The sequence below is a fragment of the Erythrolamprus reginae genome, chromosome Z (genome assembly GCF_031021105.1).
Source record: "Erythrolamprus reginae isolate rEryReg1 chromosome Z, rEryReg1.hap1, whole genome shotgun sequence".
Taxonomy (NCBI): Eukaryota; Metazoa; Chordata; class Lepidosauria; order Squamata; family Dipsadidae; genus Erythrolamprus; species Erythrolamprus reginae.
In genome coordinates, this window is record NC_091963.1 from 24,386,373 (window position 1) to 24,401,376 (window position 15,004).

The 15,004-nt window shown below is 42.6% G+C and overlaps 1 protein-coding gene across 1 annotated transcript in view; it reads right to left on the reverse strand.

Annotated features, from left to right (window-relative positions):
* GAD2 (glutamate decarboxylase 2) overlaps positions 1–14,908 on the reverse strand; it is a 57,826-nt gene extending 42,918 nt beyond the window's left edge. The window contains exons 1-4 of the mRNA XM_070729281.1: positions 14,833–14,908; positions 13,927–13,986; positions 13,515–13,667; positions 10,966–11,199 (exon numbers count right to left, since the gene is read on the reverse strand). Coding sequence (XP_070585382.1) covers positions 10,966–11,199; positions 13,515–13,667; positions 13,927–13,986; positions 14,833–14,908 — 523 coding nt within the window. The remainder of the gene's footprint in view (positions 1–10,965; positions 11,200–13,514; positions 13,668–13,926; positions 13,987–14,832) is intronic.
* Between the last annotated feature and the right edge of the window lie 96 nt (positions 14,909–15,004).

Consider the following 15,004-nt stretch of genomic DNA (forward strand, 5'->3'; position numbering starts at 1 on the left):
ATTCCATCTAGGTGGTTTTGAACTTGTTTTTGTCTTTTAAAATTATTAACTCTTCTACCCCATTTTGAATCATCTGCGAAGTTGGTAAGCATTCTACTTGTCTCTTCATTACAATCAGCTATACTTAATCATCCTCATTGGTTTATTTACTCATTGAATTCCTAGAATAGCTCTGAGTGGTTTCACAATAAAAAAAAGAGATAAACATGATGTCATATAAAACAACAAAGATGGTATAAATCTAAATCACCCAATTTACAATAGTCCAAGCACAACTGGCTCAAGATCAAGTTGGTTGATTGGTAACAAGGCAGGTGAGGTGAAGACAAACCATTTTGTATTTAATTAGCTTGTTAACAGAACAATATAAGGGTACTTTGTCAAATGCCTTGCGGAAGTTAAGAGATATTATGTCCAGAGCAATCTTCTGGGGAAAAATGAAATGAGATTGGTCAGAAATGGCTTAACCTTACTCAACCCTTCATGAGATGAAATACCAGGTAGAATATCAACGGTCATAATCCAAATAATAAATATCATGGTCTCATAAATTAAATGTATATTTACTGGTAGGTATCAAATATTCTTTACATTTTATAGATATTCACCTGCAGTAGCCAGTGTTCTTTTTCCAGCCTTCATCCACAGATTTGAAGGATGGATTAAAATATTATTTCATATAGGTTCATTCTACTTCCTAGATTTTCCAAGTGTGAACGATTGATTGAAACTATTTTTGTGAGGTGCATTTGACTCCACATTGAAGATCAAGTCTGATGAATCATGGAATTTGTTTCTGTGATATCCCTATCTATGCTTCTTGGAGATAGCAAACTTTACAGAGGAAACCTAGCAGGTACACATTTGTTCTATCATTCCTTGAAGTTTTGGCTTTTCTTTGTGCCTATCAACCCAAACAAACCTCTGCAGGTTTTTGGACAAGATTTCAGAATTGGTTGCCACTGTCTGCTTCCTTTGTTTAAGAGTGAAAGGCTGACCCAAGGTCACCCAGCTGCCTTTGTACCTAAGTTGGGGACTAGAACTTATCATCTCAAGGTTCGACTACTGCAATGGTCTCTACATGGGGCTACCTTTGAAGAGTGTTTGGAAACTTCAGATCATCCAAAATGCAGCCATACCTTCCAAAAAATGCCCATATCTCGTCATCACTCTGCGGACTTCATTGGCTACCGATCTGTTCAAAGTGTTGGTTATGACCTATAAAGCCCTACATGGCATGGGGCCAGACTATCTCCGAGGCCACCTTCTGTCACACGAATCCTAGTGACCGGTGAGGTCCCGTCGACCAAAAAATGTCGACCAATGAGTGTTTCCTAGTATGACTTTTGTATGAATTGTTAATTGAAGTTTTAAAATTAGAATTTTAAAATGATTGTTTATGTTATTAATTGGATTGTTTTTCTACTGTTTTATTATGTGCTGTGAGCCACCATGAGTCCTTGGAGAGAGGCAGCATGCAAATCCAATTAAACTTAAACTTATAGTTTTCAGCCTGATGCCTTAACTTCTATACCAAACAGGCAAGGTCCGTGATGGCAAACCTTTTTTTCCTCAGGTCTGAAAGAGTGTGGGTGCGAGTTATCACGAATGTGCAAGTACCTATACTCATAATTCAATGCCTGGGGAGGGCAAAAATAGCTTTCCCTACCTTCCCCTGGAGGCCTTCTGGAGGCCAGCAATGGCCTGTTTCCCAACTTCTTGTGGGCCCAGTAGGCTCATGTTTTGCCCTCCCCAGGCTCCCTGGAGTTGGGGGAGGGAAAAAACGTCCTCCTCCATCCCCTTGGAGGCTCTCTGGCAGTGTTCCCTCTAATTTTTTTGGGGGGGTGGGCGGAAAAGTATAGTGTCTGAGCGGCAGTCCCTTCGGGACTGGGCGGCACAGAAATAATAAACAAACAAACAAACAAACAAATAAAAAACCCGTTTTGCCTCAGAGAATTTCAAAATAAAATACTGTCCTGTGTGTCTATAACAGTGAGCTCATAATAGGGCAACTCTATCAATATCAAAATGCCACTTATATAGTTGAGCTAGTTTCAAAATAGATTTTGATTTTCTTTCTCTCTTCCTTCCTCTCTTTTTTCTATCTGTTTCTCTCTCTTCCTCTCTCTCTCCTTCCCTCTCACTCTTTCCCTCTCGGCTTCTGGGCAGGTTTGGAAAACTCTGAGTTGATGATGATTTTTAAGTGAGCGATTGCTCACTGCTCAGCTTAGAGGGAACTATGCTCTCTGGAAGCCAAAAATTCCTTCCCAGAACCTCTGTGCAAGCTAAAAATCAGCTGGCCAGCACACACATGCACGTTGGAGCTGAGCTAGGCAACAGCTCACATGCCAGCAGATATGGCCCTGCGGCATCCGTGCCCTAGGTTTGCTACTTAAAACCCACCTCTGCCACCAGGCATGGGGGAATTAAGATTTCTTCTCCCCCTAGGCCATTACAATGGTATGCATGGTATGTTTGTATGTGTGTTTGGTTTTGTATATTAAGGGGTTTTAATTTGCTTGTAGTATTGGATTATTATTGTATACTGTCTATGATTGCTGTTAGCCGCCCCGAGTTTTCGGAGAGGGGTGGCATATAAATCCAATAAAACGTGAAACTTGAAACTTGCCATCACTGGGCTCGGTCATTCCTTGTAGTTAAGAGTAACCATTACAGTTCCCTTTTTTGTCCTGTTACAGATACTTGCATCTCTAATACTATTCAGGATTCTTGATCTTTCCATGGATCTTGTTATTTATGCAAGGTCCTGAAATGCTCTTTAGACATAAATATTTTCTTTTTCTAAAAAAAATTAGGCCTATAGGGCCAATAGATTTCCTCCCAGGTAACTGTATACTATGAATTGCAGCCTAAATGGTCTAAGAGAAATAGTTCTTTCTCCTCTTTTGTATCTCTGTTTTCTGTATTTATCCCCATCCTATTGGTTTAGCAACAGCTGTGGATTTATTCATTGAGTGCAACATAGCAATTCAATCTTCTAAATGTTGGCTTTGATCCCATAGCACTTTAACCTACCAATACACCATATTTTAGCCAGACAGGTTGTCAAAATCCAGAGTTTTGGATTTGTTGTCATTGTATCCTGCGAACCAAGAAACCAGGGTCCGGAATAACAATGTTAGAATAGAGGCACCATTTTTCTCTGAAGGAAATGTTAGCTGCTGGATTCCAGCAGCAAAAAATGCACAGCATATCTATTACGTCACAAGGACCATAAAAGCTCCAATCTAGCTTTTAAGAAAAGCCAATTGCCATGCGTGCTGAAGTGCTGCCACTTCTCCAAGTTGAGTTTTCTTAGGTGGAATATAGTTCTGGGTTGTCATTGTTTTTTGGGGAGATATTTTAATGACTTCTTAGCCCATTCTAGAGACCTAGGCTTTTCTGCTGGTTGCCCATCCAAAAACTAACCAGGAATGCTCCTGCTTTGCTTTTTCAGAATGCACCAAGGTGAATTAAGTATTACAGTATATCTAAATTCTTTGGATTTGGACACAACTAGTCCAGGGATTAGGGTTAGGTTGCTAAATCTAATAAATAATAATAATAATAATAATAATAATAATAATCATCATCATCATCATCATCAGTGTAGTTCAATATTTTAGGCAAGATTAGAATCTGAAGGGGCACAGTTCTGCATTCTCGTCCTTTCTCCTGGGAATTTTTTCTTTCTTTCTTTCTTGCAAGTTATGGGTTAAATAAGGTTAAATAAGGTTCAGGAGGGAAGTGTTTTTAATAGGAAAGTGAACACAAGAACAAGGGGACACAATCTGAAGTTAGTTGGGGGAAAGATCAAAAGCAACGTGAGAAAATATTATTTTACTGAAAGAGTAGAAGATCCTTGGAACAAACTTCCAGCAGATGTGGTTGGTAAATCCACAGTAACTGAATTTAAACATGCCTGGGATAAACATAGATCCACCCTAAGATAAAATGCAAAAAATAGTATAAGGGCAGACTAGATGGATCATGAGGTCTTTTAATGCCGTCAGTCTTCTACGTTTCTATGTTTCTAAGTTTCCTTCTGCTCAAAAAACATGTAATTTCCTCTCCAGAAAAAAAAGGTGAAGGTAATCCTCGTCTCCCTTTTTTTCTGTAAAGGTATCTCGAGTTGAAATACATTGTTTCTTCATTGCTTATTTGATCCCTATGACAATCATTAAGTGTTGTTCAAGATTTTTGACAAATGTATTTTCTCTTTTATGTACACTGAGAGCATATGCACCAATGACAAATCCCTTGTGTGTCCAATCACACTTGGCCAATAAAGAATTCCATTCTGTTCTGTTCATTTACAACCACAACAACATAGCTCTGAAACAGTAAAGTTTGAGGTAGCAAATTCTATTAACATCTAACTTCTCCACAGGCTGGCTGAAAGCCAGTCACGTGTTGCAAACAGTTCTGTGCAAAACAGTGCATTTTTATGCACCAACATCTCCCTTTCGTTGGCCATGGGAAGACAAGCATTTCCAATTCATTGCCACGTGACCGTCACTGGGTGACACTCCAACGCGTGGAACGCCATGTTCCCATAACAAACATGCTAAACCACGGTGTTTAACCACGGGGTCGCGCGATTAAGCACAATCGGTTGTGTAAGCATTCGCGCAATTAACTGAAACTAGATAAAGCATATTTGGCCTTTGGTCTAATCGGTAAGAAACATCCCGAATAGACAATCCGGACATGATTCCCCTCCCCCCCAAAATATCTTTCCCCAATTTCCCGACTTTTCCCCCTCTGTTCCCCCCCCCCACGTTTCCTTTCTCCAGTAAAATCCAAAGGCACCGCGTTGTGATTTCCTTCTACCGCCGAACCATTTTTTTTTCAAGGGAGGGGAGCACCGCGCAACAAGGTTGAAGAAAACGGAGGAGCGGGCAGAAAAGGGAGAGCGGGCTGGCGGAGCGCGAGCTTCCCTGTTGCGGGAGGTGCGGCGATCAAGAACGGCCTCGTACCCGGCTATTAAAAAACAACCCAGGTTTTTGCAGCCCAGCTCAGGTAGCCCCCAGACCTCCTTCCGAGATAGGAGACATCACAAGACAAAGCCAGTGATCCAGAAAGGTTGCTGTTTTGGGATGCTAGCTAGAAGCTGTTTTTCTGGTGACGCGCAGCGCTTTTCGCGACTGGACGAGCAAATAAAGCCAGTCGGATAAAACCAAAATGCGCAATGAGTGGCTTCACACGAAACTCTGGCTGGGAACGGCAAAGGCTTGAGTCGTGTGACTTGTTGCGTCAAACCAAGGAAGCCACACGAGCTGAGATGAAGGTGGCTTCGCGCAACGCGCTAAAATAGCGCACTTCGTTATGGTTACGTAAAGAAAAAACAGGGTCTGTTTTTGACAGGAACTTGGTTTGTTCATGGGTGCAACCGCTAGATAAGAATCCCCTGAAATCCAACAAAAGCCAATTTATTGATTTATTGATTTATTGCCAGGAAAACATCACGGAGGTCACCAGAAATGAATTCAATTCCAGGGAGTTTCTACATTAAAATAAAACCAAAACAATTAACAATATCTAAGAGAAGATTATAAAGAGGTCTGAGAGCTTTCATAAGACAAAAAGAGAGAGGAGGGAGAGTGAGAAAAGGGGAGGGGGACTTCCGGAAGGATGCCCCCTTGACCCATATTGGTTATTAATTTAAACCAAATTAGTTTCGCTCAACTTTGCTCCTTCTACAAACGCTGTGCTTGAGTTCCCCAAATTCCATGCCGTTGTGACCAAAGGGGTAGTGGCCAAATCCAACAATTGTCACATTCGAGCAAACATGTGGGCACACTTCCATATTTGTTGCATTCAATTTGTATGTCAGTGATCATAAGGAGCTTTTTAGAAATCCTAGCTCAAAATTATTTTCTTCTTAATGGAAATCCTTGCACCTGTGATTTCCGGCAATAGAGAAACACTCTTTAAATCCAGGGTATTTGCAGATAACAGGTTTTTTTCTTCCACGAAAACAAACTGCAAGAGATCCAAAGATCATTGAGCGTTCGGAACCATATTTTAGAATCAGATATGCAAAACCCCTTATAGTTTGGGTTAGTGTGTGAGAAACATCTGAAATACTGGATTAATGGCATAAACAAGGTTCATTTAACCACAGGTAAATATACTGTTAAAAAAATAAATAAAGGGAACACTCAAATAACACATCCTAGATATGAATGAAAGAAATATTCTCATTGAATACTTTGTTCTGTACAAAGTTGAATGTGCACAACAGCATGTGAAATTGATTGTCAATCAGTGTTGCTTCCTAAGTGGACAGTTTGATTTCACAGAACTTTGATTTACTTGGAGTTATATTGTGTTGTTTAAGCACTCCCTTTATTTTTTTGAACAGGGTATATATATACACACACATTATACTGTAGCAAAGCAGTTCCATATGTCTAATAATAGTTTTGTTGACTAAGTCATGTATGAAACCTGTCTCATTAGTGTGACAGAATACAGCATGGCAATTGGGTTGTCAAATTTTATATCTGTCTATTTTATGTGTTTTAAGTGTTTATTCTAGTAGAATCACACATGGTTTTCTGTCTAAATCTGTAATAGTAATGTAAATGGTGAAAATCCTTGGGTTTCAAAAGATTTCACAGAATAACAGAGTTGGAAGGGACCTTGGAGATCTTCTAGTCCAACCCCCTGCTCAAACAGGAAACCCTATGCCATTTCAAACAGTCCGATCTCTTTTTAAAAGCCTCCATTACTGGGGCACATTTAAATAACAATATGCCTTTCATCCTTCCTAATTTAGTGCAGCCTTTGCCAGCCTGATGCCCTTCACTTGCCCTGAATTTCAGTTCCCAGTACAGACAGCAGATTATTCTGAAATTTAGTAGTTCTGGAAGGTTGAAGAAAATTTACCTGATTTCTGATCTAATTTATGGGACCAGTCTGGGTGCCGCACTCACCTGGAGTTCTCAACAATTGTCAGGTGGCCTGGAAGAATTTTGGAACTGAAGTCCATCTCTGGGAAATGTTCAGGGAGAAACTTGTGATACCCACTAAATAGATCATATGTCACAGCAAAGTGTGGGACGTCCTTCAACTGGATCAGTGACCAGCTGATCATTTAAGAATTGCCTCCTATTTATCTATCGTAATTGCATTTTGTTATGTGGGACAGAGCGGTTGGATGAAATAATGTACTGTCTTTTCCTGATAAGGAAGTGATGCATAATAGGCTCCTCCTCTGCTGAAAGTTCGACGTGTATGTGTGTGTGTGTGTATGAAATGCATTAGCCGTGTTATTCACGTGATAAATGAACAACAGTTGCAGCTCTTGAAAAATATCTGATTTATGGATCTTTTAATGGAGTCAAACTTGTGTCTATATGTGTTTTTTTGGGTCTTTGCATGCACGGACATGCACAAATGCATGTCTGTATGGATGTGTGGGACTTAGAGGGCGGGTAGACCTCCTTCTCCTCCTTTCACAACACCACCTCAGCTCTTTTCTTGGGATCAGATTTTGCAAAAGCCCCCCTTGTCCAGATTTGAAGCTGTTATTGTAATTCATTCATTCATTCATTCATTCATTCATTCATTCATTCATTCATTCATTCATTCATTCATTCAAGTTGGAAGGGACCTTGCAGGTCATCTAGTCCAACCCCTTTTGATGATTTTTGGGTTGAACTGGTGAGGGTTGCATGAGGAATGCCCTTCCAGTCAGTCCATTTAAAAACATACAGATAGTCCTCAACTTTTGAGGATCATAATTGAGCCCAAAATGTATGTTGCTGAGGGAGAAATTTGTTAAGGGAATTCTGCCCCATTTTACGACTTTCCTCTGCCATATTCGCTAAGTGAATCACTGCGGTTCTTAAATTAGTAACAAGGTTGTTAAGTGAATCTGGTTTCCCCGTTGACTTTGGTTATTAGACGGTTGCCGAAAGGGAATCAACACAACCCTGGTCCTAAATGTGAGTCCGTTGCCAAACATCTGAATTTTGATCACATAGCAATAGCAATATCATTTAGACTTATATGCCACTTCTCAGTGCTTTACAGCCCTCTCTAAGCAGTTTACAGAGAGTAACTATACGTCTCAGAAAAATAAAGGGAACACTCCAAGAACACATCCTAGATCTGAATGAATGAAATATTCTCATTGAATATTTCATTTGCTCAACTATTCCATTTGCACAACAGCATGTGAAATTGATTGTCAATCAGTGTTGCTTCCTAAGTGGACAGTTTGAGTTAGAAAGATCTAACTTTAGGAGGCTTTCCTGCCCCTAATATCCTTCTGGGACAACTGGGAACGTTTCCTAGGACCTTCCTGTGAGCTTAATCATGATTTCCCATTGTGATTCAGGCAACTATCTTGCCTTTGGTTAGGCTTATCTACTTCGAATGGGCTAATGCCTTCTTCAGCCAGCCTCTTGAAAGTGTTGTTGGAAATGAAGAGCCGTTCCAGCAGATTGGAGGAACCCGTGGATGTTGATGGGCTCAACATCATGGAAATGGTCCAGTTCTTGATATGAGCTGCAGAATGTCCAGCTGCAGGAAGCGTGCTCTGACCCACATATGACCCACAATAAATCTATTGTTGTTTATATTAAAAGGCCTGATTGGTAGACAGACAAATTCCGGGTCTACAAACCGAAAAGAACTAACTTCGACGAAATCTTCTGTCTGGGAGGGCTGGGGACAGACAGAACTCTCTCCTTTCAGATTTTCTTACCCCTAGTTTAACAAGAGTGAACACAAGAACAAGGGGACACAATCTGAAGTTAGTTGCGGGAAAGATCAAAAGCAACATGAGAAAATATTATTTTACTGAAAGAGTAGTAGATCCTTGGAACAAACTTCCAGCAGACGTGGTAGATAAATCCACAGTAACTGAATTTAAACATGCCTGGGATAAACATATATCCATCCTAAGATAAAATACAGAAAATAGTATAAGGGCAGACTAGATGGACCATGAGGTCTTTTTCTGCCTTCAGACTTCTATGTTTCTATGTTTCTAAGAGCTTGTTAGTTTTTCTTGCAATGGCAGCCGTGGAATTTTGACCACGTGAATTCCAGTGCAGGTTTATCCCAAATGCCAGTAGCTCTTTTAGTGCATTTCTTAAACTATCATTCAATTAAACTTGCTTTAAAAAAGAAAGGCTTCCTTGGGTTTAAATCCGGGGAAAGCTGCAGAAGTGATTTCCAAGAAAGCGCAAAAGAATGAAGCTGTAAAAAGCTCTCCCTTTATCCCCGGACATTTAAAAAGAGAAAGCAACACCACGTTTTCGAGAAACTGCCTGTAGGAAGAATTAGGAAGAGGTCGTGTCCTCAAATAGGACATTAAACGGGCTCATTTGCAATCAGGGATGGATGGCTGACGCCTAAATCAGTCCTTCGACCCAGTTACACAACCAATCGTGGCTCCCCCTTTCTGATCTGGCAGGAATAGTCTTAAAAACAGCCGGTGCCAAACATACGCTCGGGAGGCAAGGAAGAGAAAGAAAACCTTGCTAGCAACGAAATTCAAAGCAGTTCAGCTTCGGCAGCAAAGAAATTGGGTGCCACATCAAGGTCCAACCAAGCGCCTAAATTTGGCACCCTTTTTTCCCTCGATCTTCTCCTCTCCTCCTCCCAAATTTGTGAACCGAGGCAGAAGAACCACGCATGAATAAAAAGAGACCGCGCTGTCCTGGGGTTTGGCTTCGGGGAGACCTCCTTCCATTGGCATCTTGAGAAGCGGGCTCTCAGCCCCGAAGGTCGTTCAAGAGGCGCCCCGCCCCGCGTTGGCTTACTCCCAAGAAGGCGTCCAGCCACTTTCGTCTCTGGCAGGAAGAGAGCCAAGTGTCCCGCGAAAGCAGAAGAAGGAAGCGGAGAAGAACAGTAACCTCTGCAAAAATTAGTGTCTGGACAAGACTCTGCAAAAATTAGTGTCTGGACAAGGCTTCCACCACCAGGTTGGGTGCCTCCGAGATGTCCTGGAATACAAGTCTTGTCACTCAGCCCCACCGCCATAGGAGTCAGTGTGATTTGGGGACTCACATCGGTGTGTGTGTGTTAGGGGTTAGTTCACCCACAGAGTGCTATCAGATGCTGGCTACTGTTTGCTATGAGCATCGCGGTATAATAACAACAATAGAATATTATACCACCGGGCGCAATCGGGGAACTCGCCTATTCGATTGGATACCTCGTCCCCCGTGCCCTGTTGCTCTGCTCCGCGGTTTTCTTTATCCTCCCCATCGCCTGCGACCATCCCTTTGTTCCCACCCACCCTCCACCCCAAAACCGATTGCCTCACGGGTGATTTATAGCGTCTTCGAGGGTCACCCAGCCATCGCTGTGGCGCTATAATGTCTGTCTTATTGATATATTGGCACAGCAATGGTCAGATGACACTATACGACGCCATAAATCATTATAGGTGGCATGGCCTATATACCGTTTCAGTCCAGCTATGGAGAGGCGCGCATTTATTCTCCGCCGTGCTCCAGCCAATTCCGTTTGGGTCGGGATTTATTCAGCCAGAAAATGCTTAAAATTTCGTTTAAAAAGCGAAAGAAACAGAAATAATGGGCCTCCGCTTATCTGTACGCACTGTTCCGGAGGATATATAATGAAAGGGATAAGTGGAGGGTGATGGTGGTTTAGTTTCCAAATGGTGCACTTTTTTGAGGGTGGGGGGAAGAGGAAGATTCTGTCCTCAGAATCAAGCCTCCCTCCCCCTCCTCTCACAAGCACGCAAGCAATTGTTGTCCTTCAAGTGTCCGGCCTCTCACTGACCGCCAATGTCCAGTGTCCTACCCACTAGCCGCGGCGGAATGGAATTAATGCCGCTCCCCCTCTTCCTTCGCCCTGCCCAGAAATTGCAGCTCTTTCCCTTAAAGGCCCAGCAGGAATAGGCTGCAGCACCCAAGATGATCAATAGCGAAAATCGGCCATATGTTTGTTGGTCGCGGTCGGCCGAGCCCGGCATACCTGTTTTGATGGCGTATTTCAGCGCCGTCCTGCAGGTCAACAGAATTTCCTCCAAGGTTTGCGGCTGATCCGCCAATTCCCAGTTATGTTCCTGAAGCAGCTCGTTTGGGTAGTGGAAATCAATCACTTTAGTGGATCGGTCGAAATTCGTCACCATATATTGGAGCAAAATGTCCATCACATCTTGTAGGAAAGCCAAGGTGATCGCTTCCCCCTCCGAGGCAGGCAAAAGGTCTGCAGAGAAGGGGCAAACAGGATACGATCCTTTCAGACTTATGCTTAGAATAAAAACAGCCGAGGCAGACTGTATTTATTTCTAAAGCCATTCCTTTACACAGTGATAGTTTGCAGGTCCCTAATATTTCTAAATGCTTTGTTGTTTGTATAAACATAACGGTTCAAATCACAGGAATGGGAAATATGCACGATTATGAAAAACACTTTCAGGTGGCTGCAAACACAGTGTCACTGCCGTTGTCAACACAGAAATCAATATTTAAGAATTAATATTTAAAATATTTGACTTTAAAAAAAAAACCCCAAACATTTCTATTTGAAAAATGAGACACATTACTTCCCTTTCCCTCAATTTAGCTTTATAAAATGGCTTAAAATCGTTTTGGTCGCTGTTCTCTCCCAAGTGGTGCTGAATCAATCGTCAATTTGACAACCAATTGCCTGACAACGAACAACGTTGCGGGATGTGGAGCCATTGACATTATTCGAACCAGCTTCTGTGTGATGTCAAAGATGGCCATTTATTGGTCTGTGTGTATGTGTGTGTGTGATGAGGCCAGAGCAAGGCCGAAATAGATCTACCCTACTCTCCCTTAATTATCAAATTCAGCAAAAACATGTGACATTTACACACACACACACACACACACACACACACACACACACACACACAAAATAGTCATATAGCAATACATGGTAGATTGTTTTCAAATAGATTTAATGAGCCAGAATGATTCCTATCCCATAAATATTCTTCTGGGCAAGCACTTCCATATTTAAAAGACTGGTTCAAAATTTCTACATTCTTCCTCCCCCACCCCATCCCACGCAAATGCACATAAATATACAAGTTGCCCACCCACCCATTTTAAATATTCCTTGACCCTGGAGAGATGTGGTGGGATTTGGAGTTAAACAATTAAGGAATAGCCCCCCCCCCCTTTAAAAAAACATTAACTGTAGGAATAGTTGCAGTTAAATGAAGAAAAACCAATTTATTTGACTTGGGGCTTTTTTGGCAGTGTTTCCGTAGTTAATTTGAAGCAGGTGTAGTCGTTTAAGCAGATTTCAACTGTTCTTTCCCCCCAACAATGAAATCATTGCAGTATAAAACTAATGTATATAGAAATGGAGACTGGGTGGGATGGGAAGAGCTGGAAGATATACACACACATGCATACACCCACACAAACACAGTGCTCCAAAAAATAAATAAAGGGAACACTTAAAAAACAGAATATAACTTCAAGTAAATAAAACTTCTGTGAAATCAAACTGTCCACTTAGGAAGCAACACTGATTGACAATCAATTTCACATGCTGTTGTGCACATTCAACTTTGTACAGAACAAAGTATTCAATGAGAATATTTCATATTATTCGGATCTAGGATGTGTTATTTGAGTGTTCCCTTTACACTTTTTAGAGCAGTATGTCGGCTATGAAAAAAATAACTGCCCCTGGGTTGGGCCGAGAGGCGAAAGGAAGCATATTATATATATATATTCTTATATGAATATATATTTTTTTCTTATATGAAAAAAAATAAAGGGAACACTCAAATAACACATCGTAGATCTGAATGGATGAAATATTCTCATGGAATACTTTGTTCTGTGCAAATTTGCATGTGCACAACAGCATGTGAAATTGATTGTCAAACCAGTGTTACTTCCTACTTGGAGTTATTACATTGTGTTGTTTATATATATGTGTGTGTGTGTATGTATGTGTGTGTGTGTATGTATGTATATATATATACATACACATACATGTATACATACACACATGTATACATACACACGCATGTGTTTTTTGTTGCAATTTTAAAAATTCAGCAAAAACATGTGAGATGTGTGTGTGTGTGTGTGATATATATATATATATATGTCACATGTTTAAGCTGAATTTGAAAATTAAGGGAGACTAGGATATATATATATATATATATATATATATATATATATATATATATATATATTCTTTTATATATATATTCTTTTATATATATATATATTCTTATATATATATATATTCTTTTCTTCTGGTGGCTGAAAGAGAATAGAGGGACGTCCTGCCGGATCTGGTATCTGATCTCCGTCCCTTTTGCAAGACGTAGTGGCGTGCACTTCACCTCGAGGGGAAATGAGTGACAGGTTGCCCTTTGGCGTGGAACTACTCGACTTGTTCTACTACCCCCTAAAGAGAAATAGAAACCCACAAAGGCGGGAGGGCTGCCAAAACGTCTGACTACCCCTCCTTCCTTTTAAGACTCCGCGGCCAAGTCCTTGCGCGGGCTGGAGGCCAATTACCTGAGGCGTGCAGGAAAGCATAACTGAGCTCTCCTTCCTGGCAAGCGCAAGGCTTTTTGCTGCAGGTACAAGCCCCCTTTCTGGCGGCCGAACCAGGGTCTGCCTTCGTCGCTCCCGTGTCCGCGGTCTTGTCGCCATCTCCGAGGAGCAGCGCTAACAAAGACACAAAGGGCGAAGCGTCAATGGCACCGCGGGGACTGGAACGCCCCCCCCCCACTCCTCCCCAAATCCAATGTCTCCCTCTGCTTTCCTCCACGCGGCGAAGGATCGCCAAATCCCCCGATTTCTCTGGAAAGTGTCCTTGAGACTTTGGGGAGATTAATTTCCGAAATTCTCATCATCATCATCATTAAAAAACAAAACAAAACCCGGTTCCTTCGGTGATTTGGGGACCCTCTGGGTAGAACCTTACCGCAGAGTTTGGTTGAAATGCCTCCGGTAAACTTCTGGGCAGCTTGGCACCAGGCTTTGGCTAAAGGGCAGAGGAGAACAAGACATATTGGCATTAGATGGGCGGGTGGATTTTCTCACACAATAGACCGAGGCTACATTCTCTCCCCCCCCTTTCAACCAGCCTTGTCAGCAGCGGAGATAGGGTCCATAGGCTGCAACCCTTTTGCGACCTGGGTTGTGTGCTTTAGGATAGCGCTGCGCGAGTGGCTTTCCGCATATTCCCTCTGAGAAAGATGTTAAGCTCAAGAAAGCAAGCCTTAGCTGGTCTTTCCGTGAATTGCCCTTAAATCCGGGGCGGGAGGGATGGGGGGTTAACACCTATAACTTTCCGAATGGGTCTTTTGCAACCGGCCATCACTGCTTCCCGTATCTCTCGAGGGATATTTATTTTTAGCCAGGGGTTCCAGAAAAGCAGTATCGCGGTGCATCCAGGGTTGCCAACCTCATCACCTGCGCCCACCCAGCCTGCCCTTCTCTCCACTTCACTTTGCGTCGTTCGTAAGTGAGCTTTGGCGCGTCTCCTCGCCGCCGCCCGAAAGCCCGGAGTTCGTCCTCATTTCGACGCCCGGGCTGCTATCCTTCGCCAGCGCAAGGTCTCCCTAGCCAGCAGGTAAATGTCTCTTCAGAGTCAAATGGGACCAACAGGGTTGTCATGACCTGAAGCTCTTTGCCGAGCTAGCTGAGAAGATCGACAGCCGCTTCTCCATTTAGGGTGAGAAGGTTCGAGGTTGGACGGGGAGATGCCAAAAGTCCTGGAAGACTTAGGCGAAGAGCAACTTCGCGCGGGCAGGTGCCTTCGGGTCGCCACCCGCTCTTCCGGCGGGTCTGACTACGTGCCAGAGAAAGGCGGGCCGGCGATTCTTACCTGTACCTGGGTTGTCCGGATCTCCAGATCCCTCCTCAGTCCCGAAGGACCAAAAGCCAGTTCCCGGAGTTGCCATCTGAGGAGCCGCTGAGGAGCCGTTGAAGTGCAGCCGGAGCGCCTGGCTTGTGTGTGCAGGAGACAAGAGACGCCGCCGCGAAAGGCGGGACGAGGC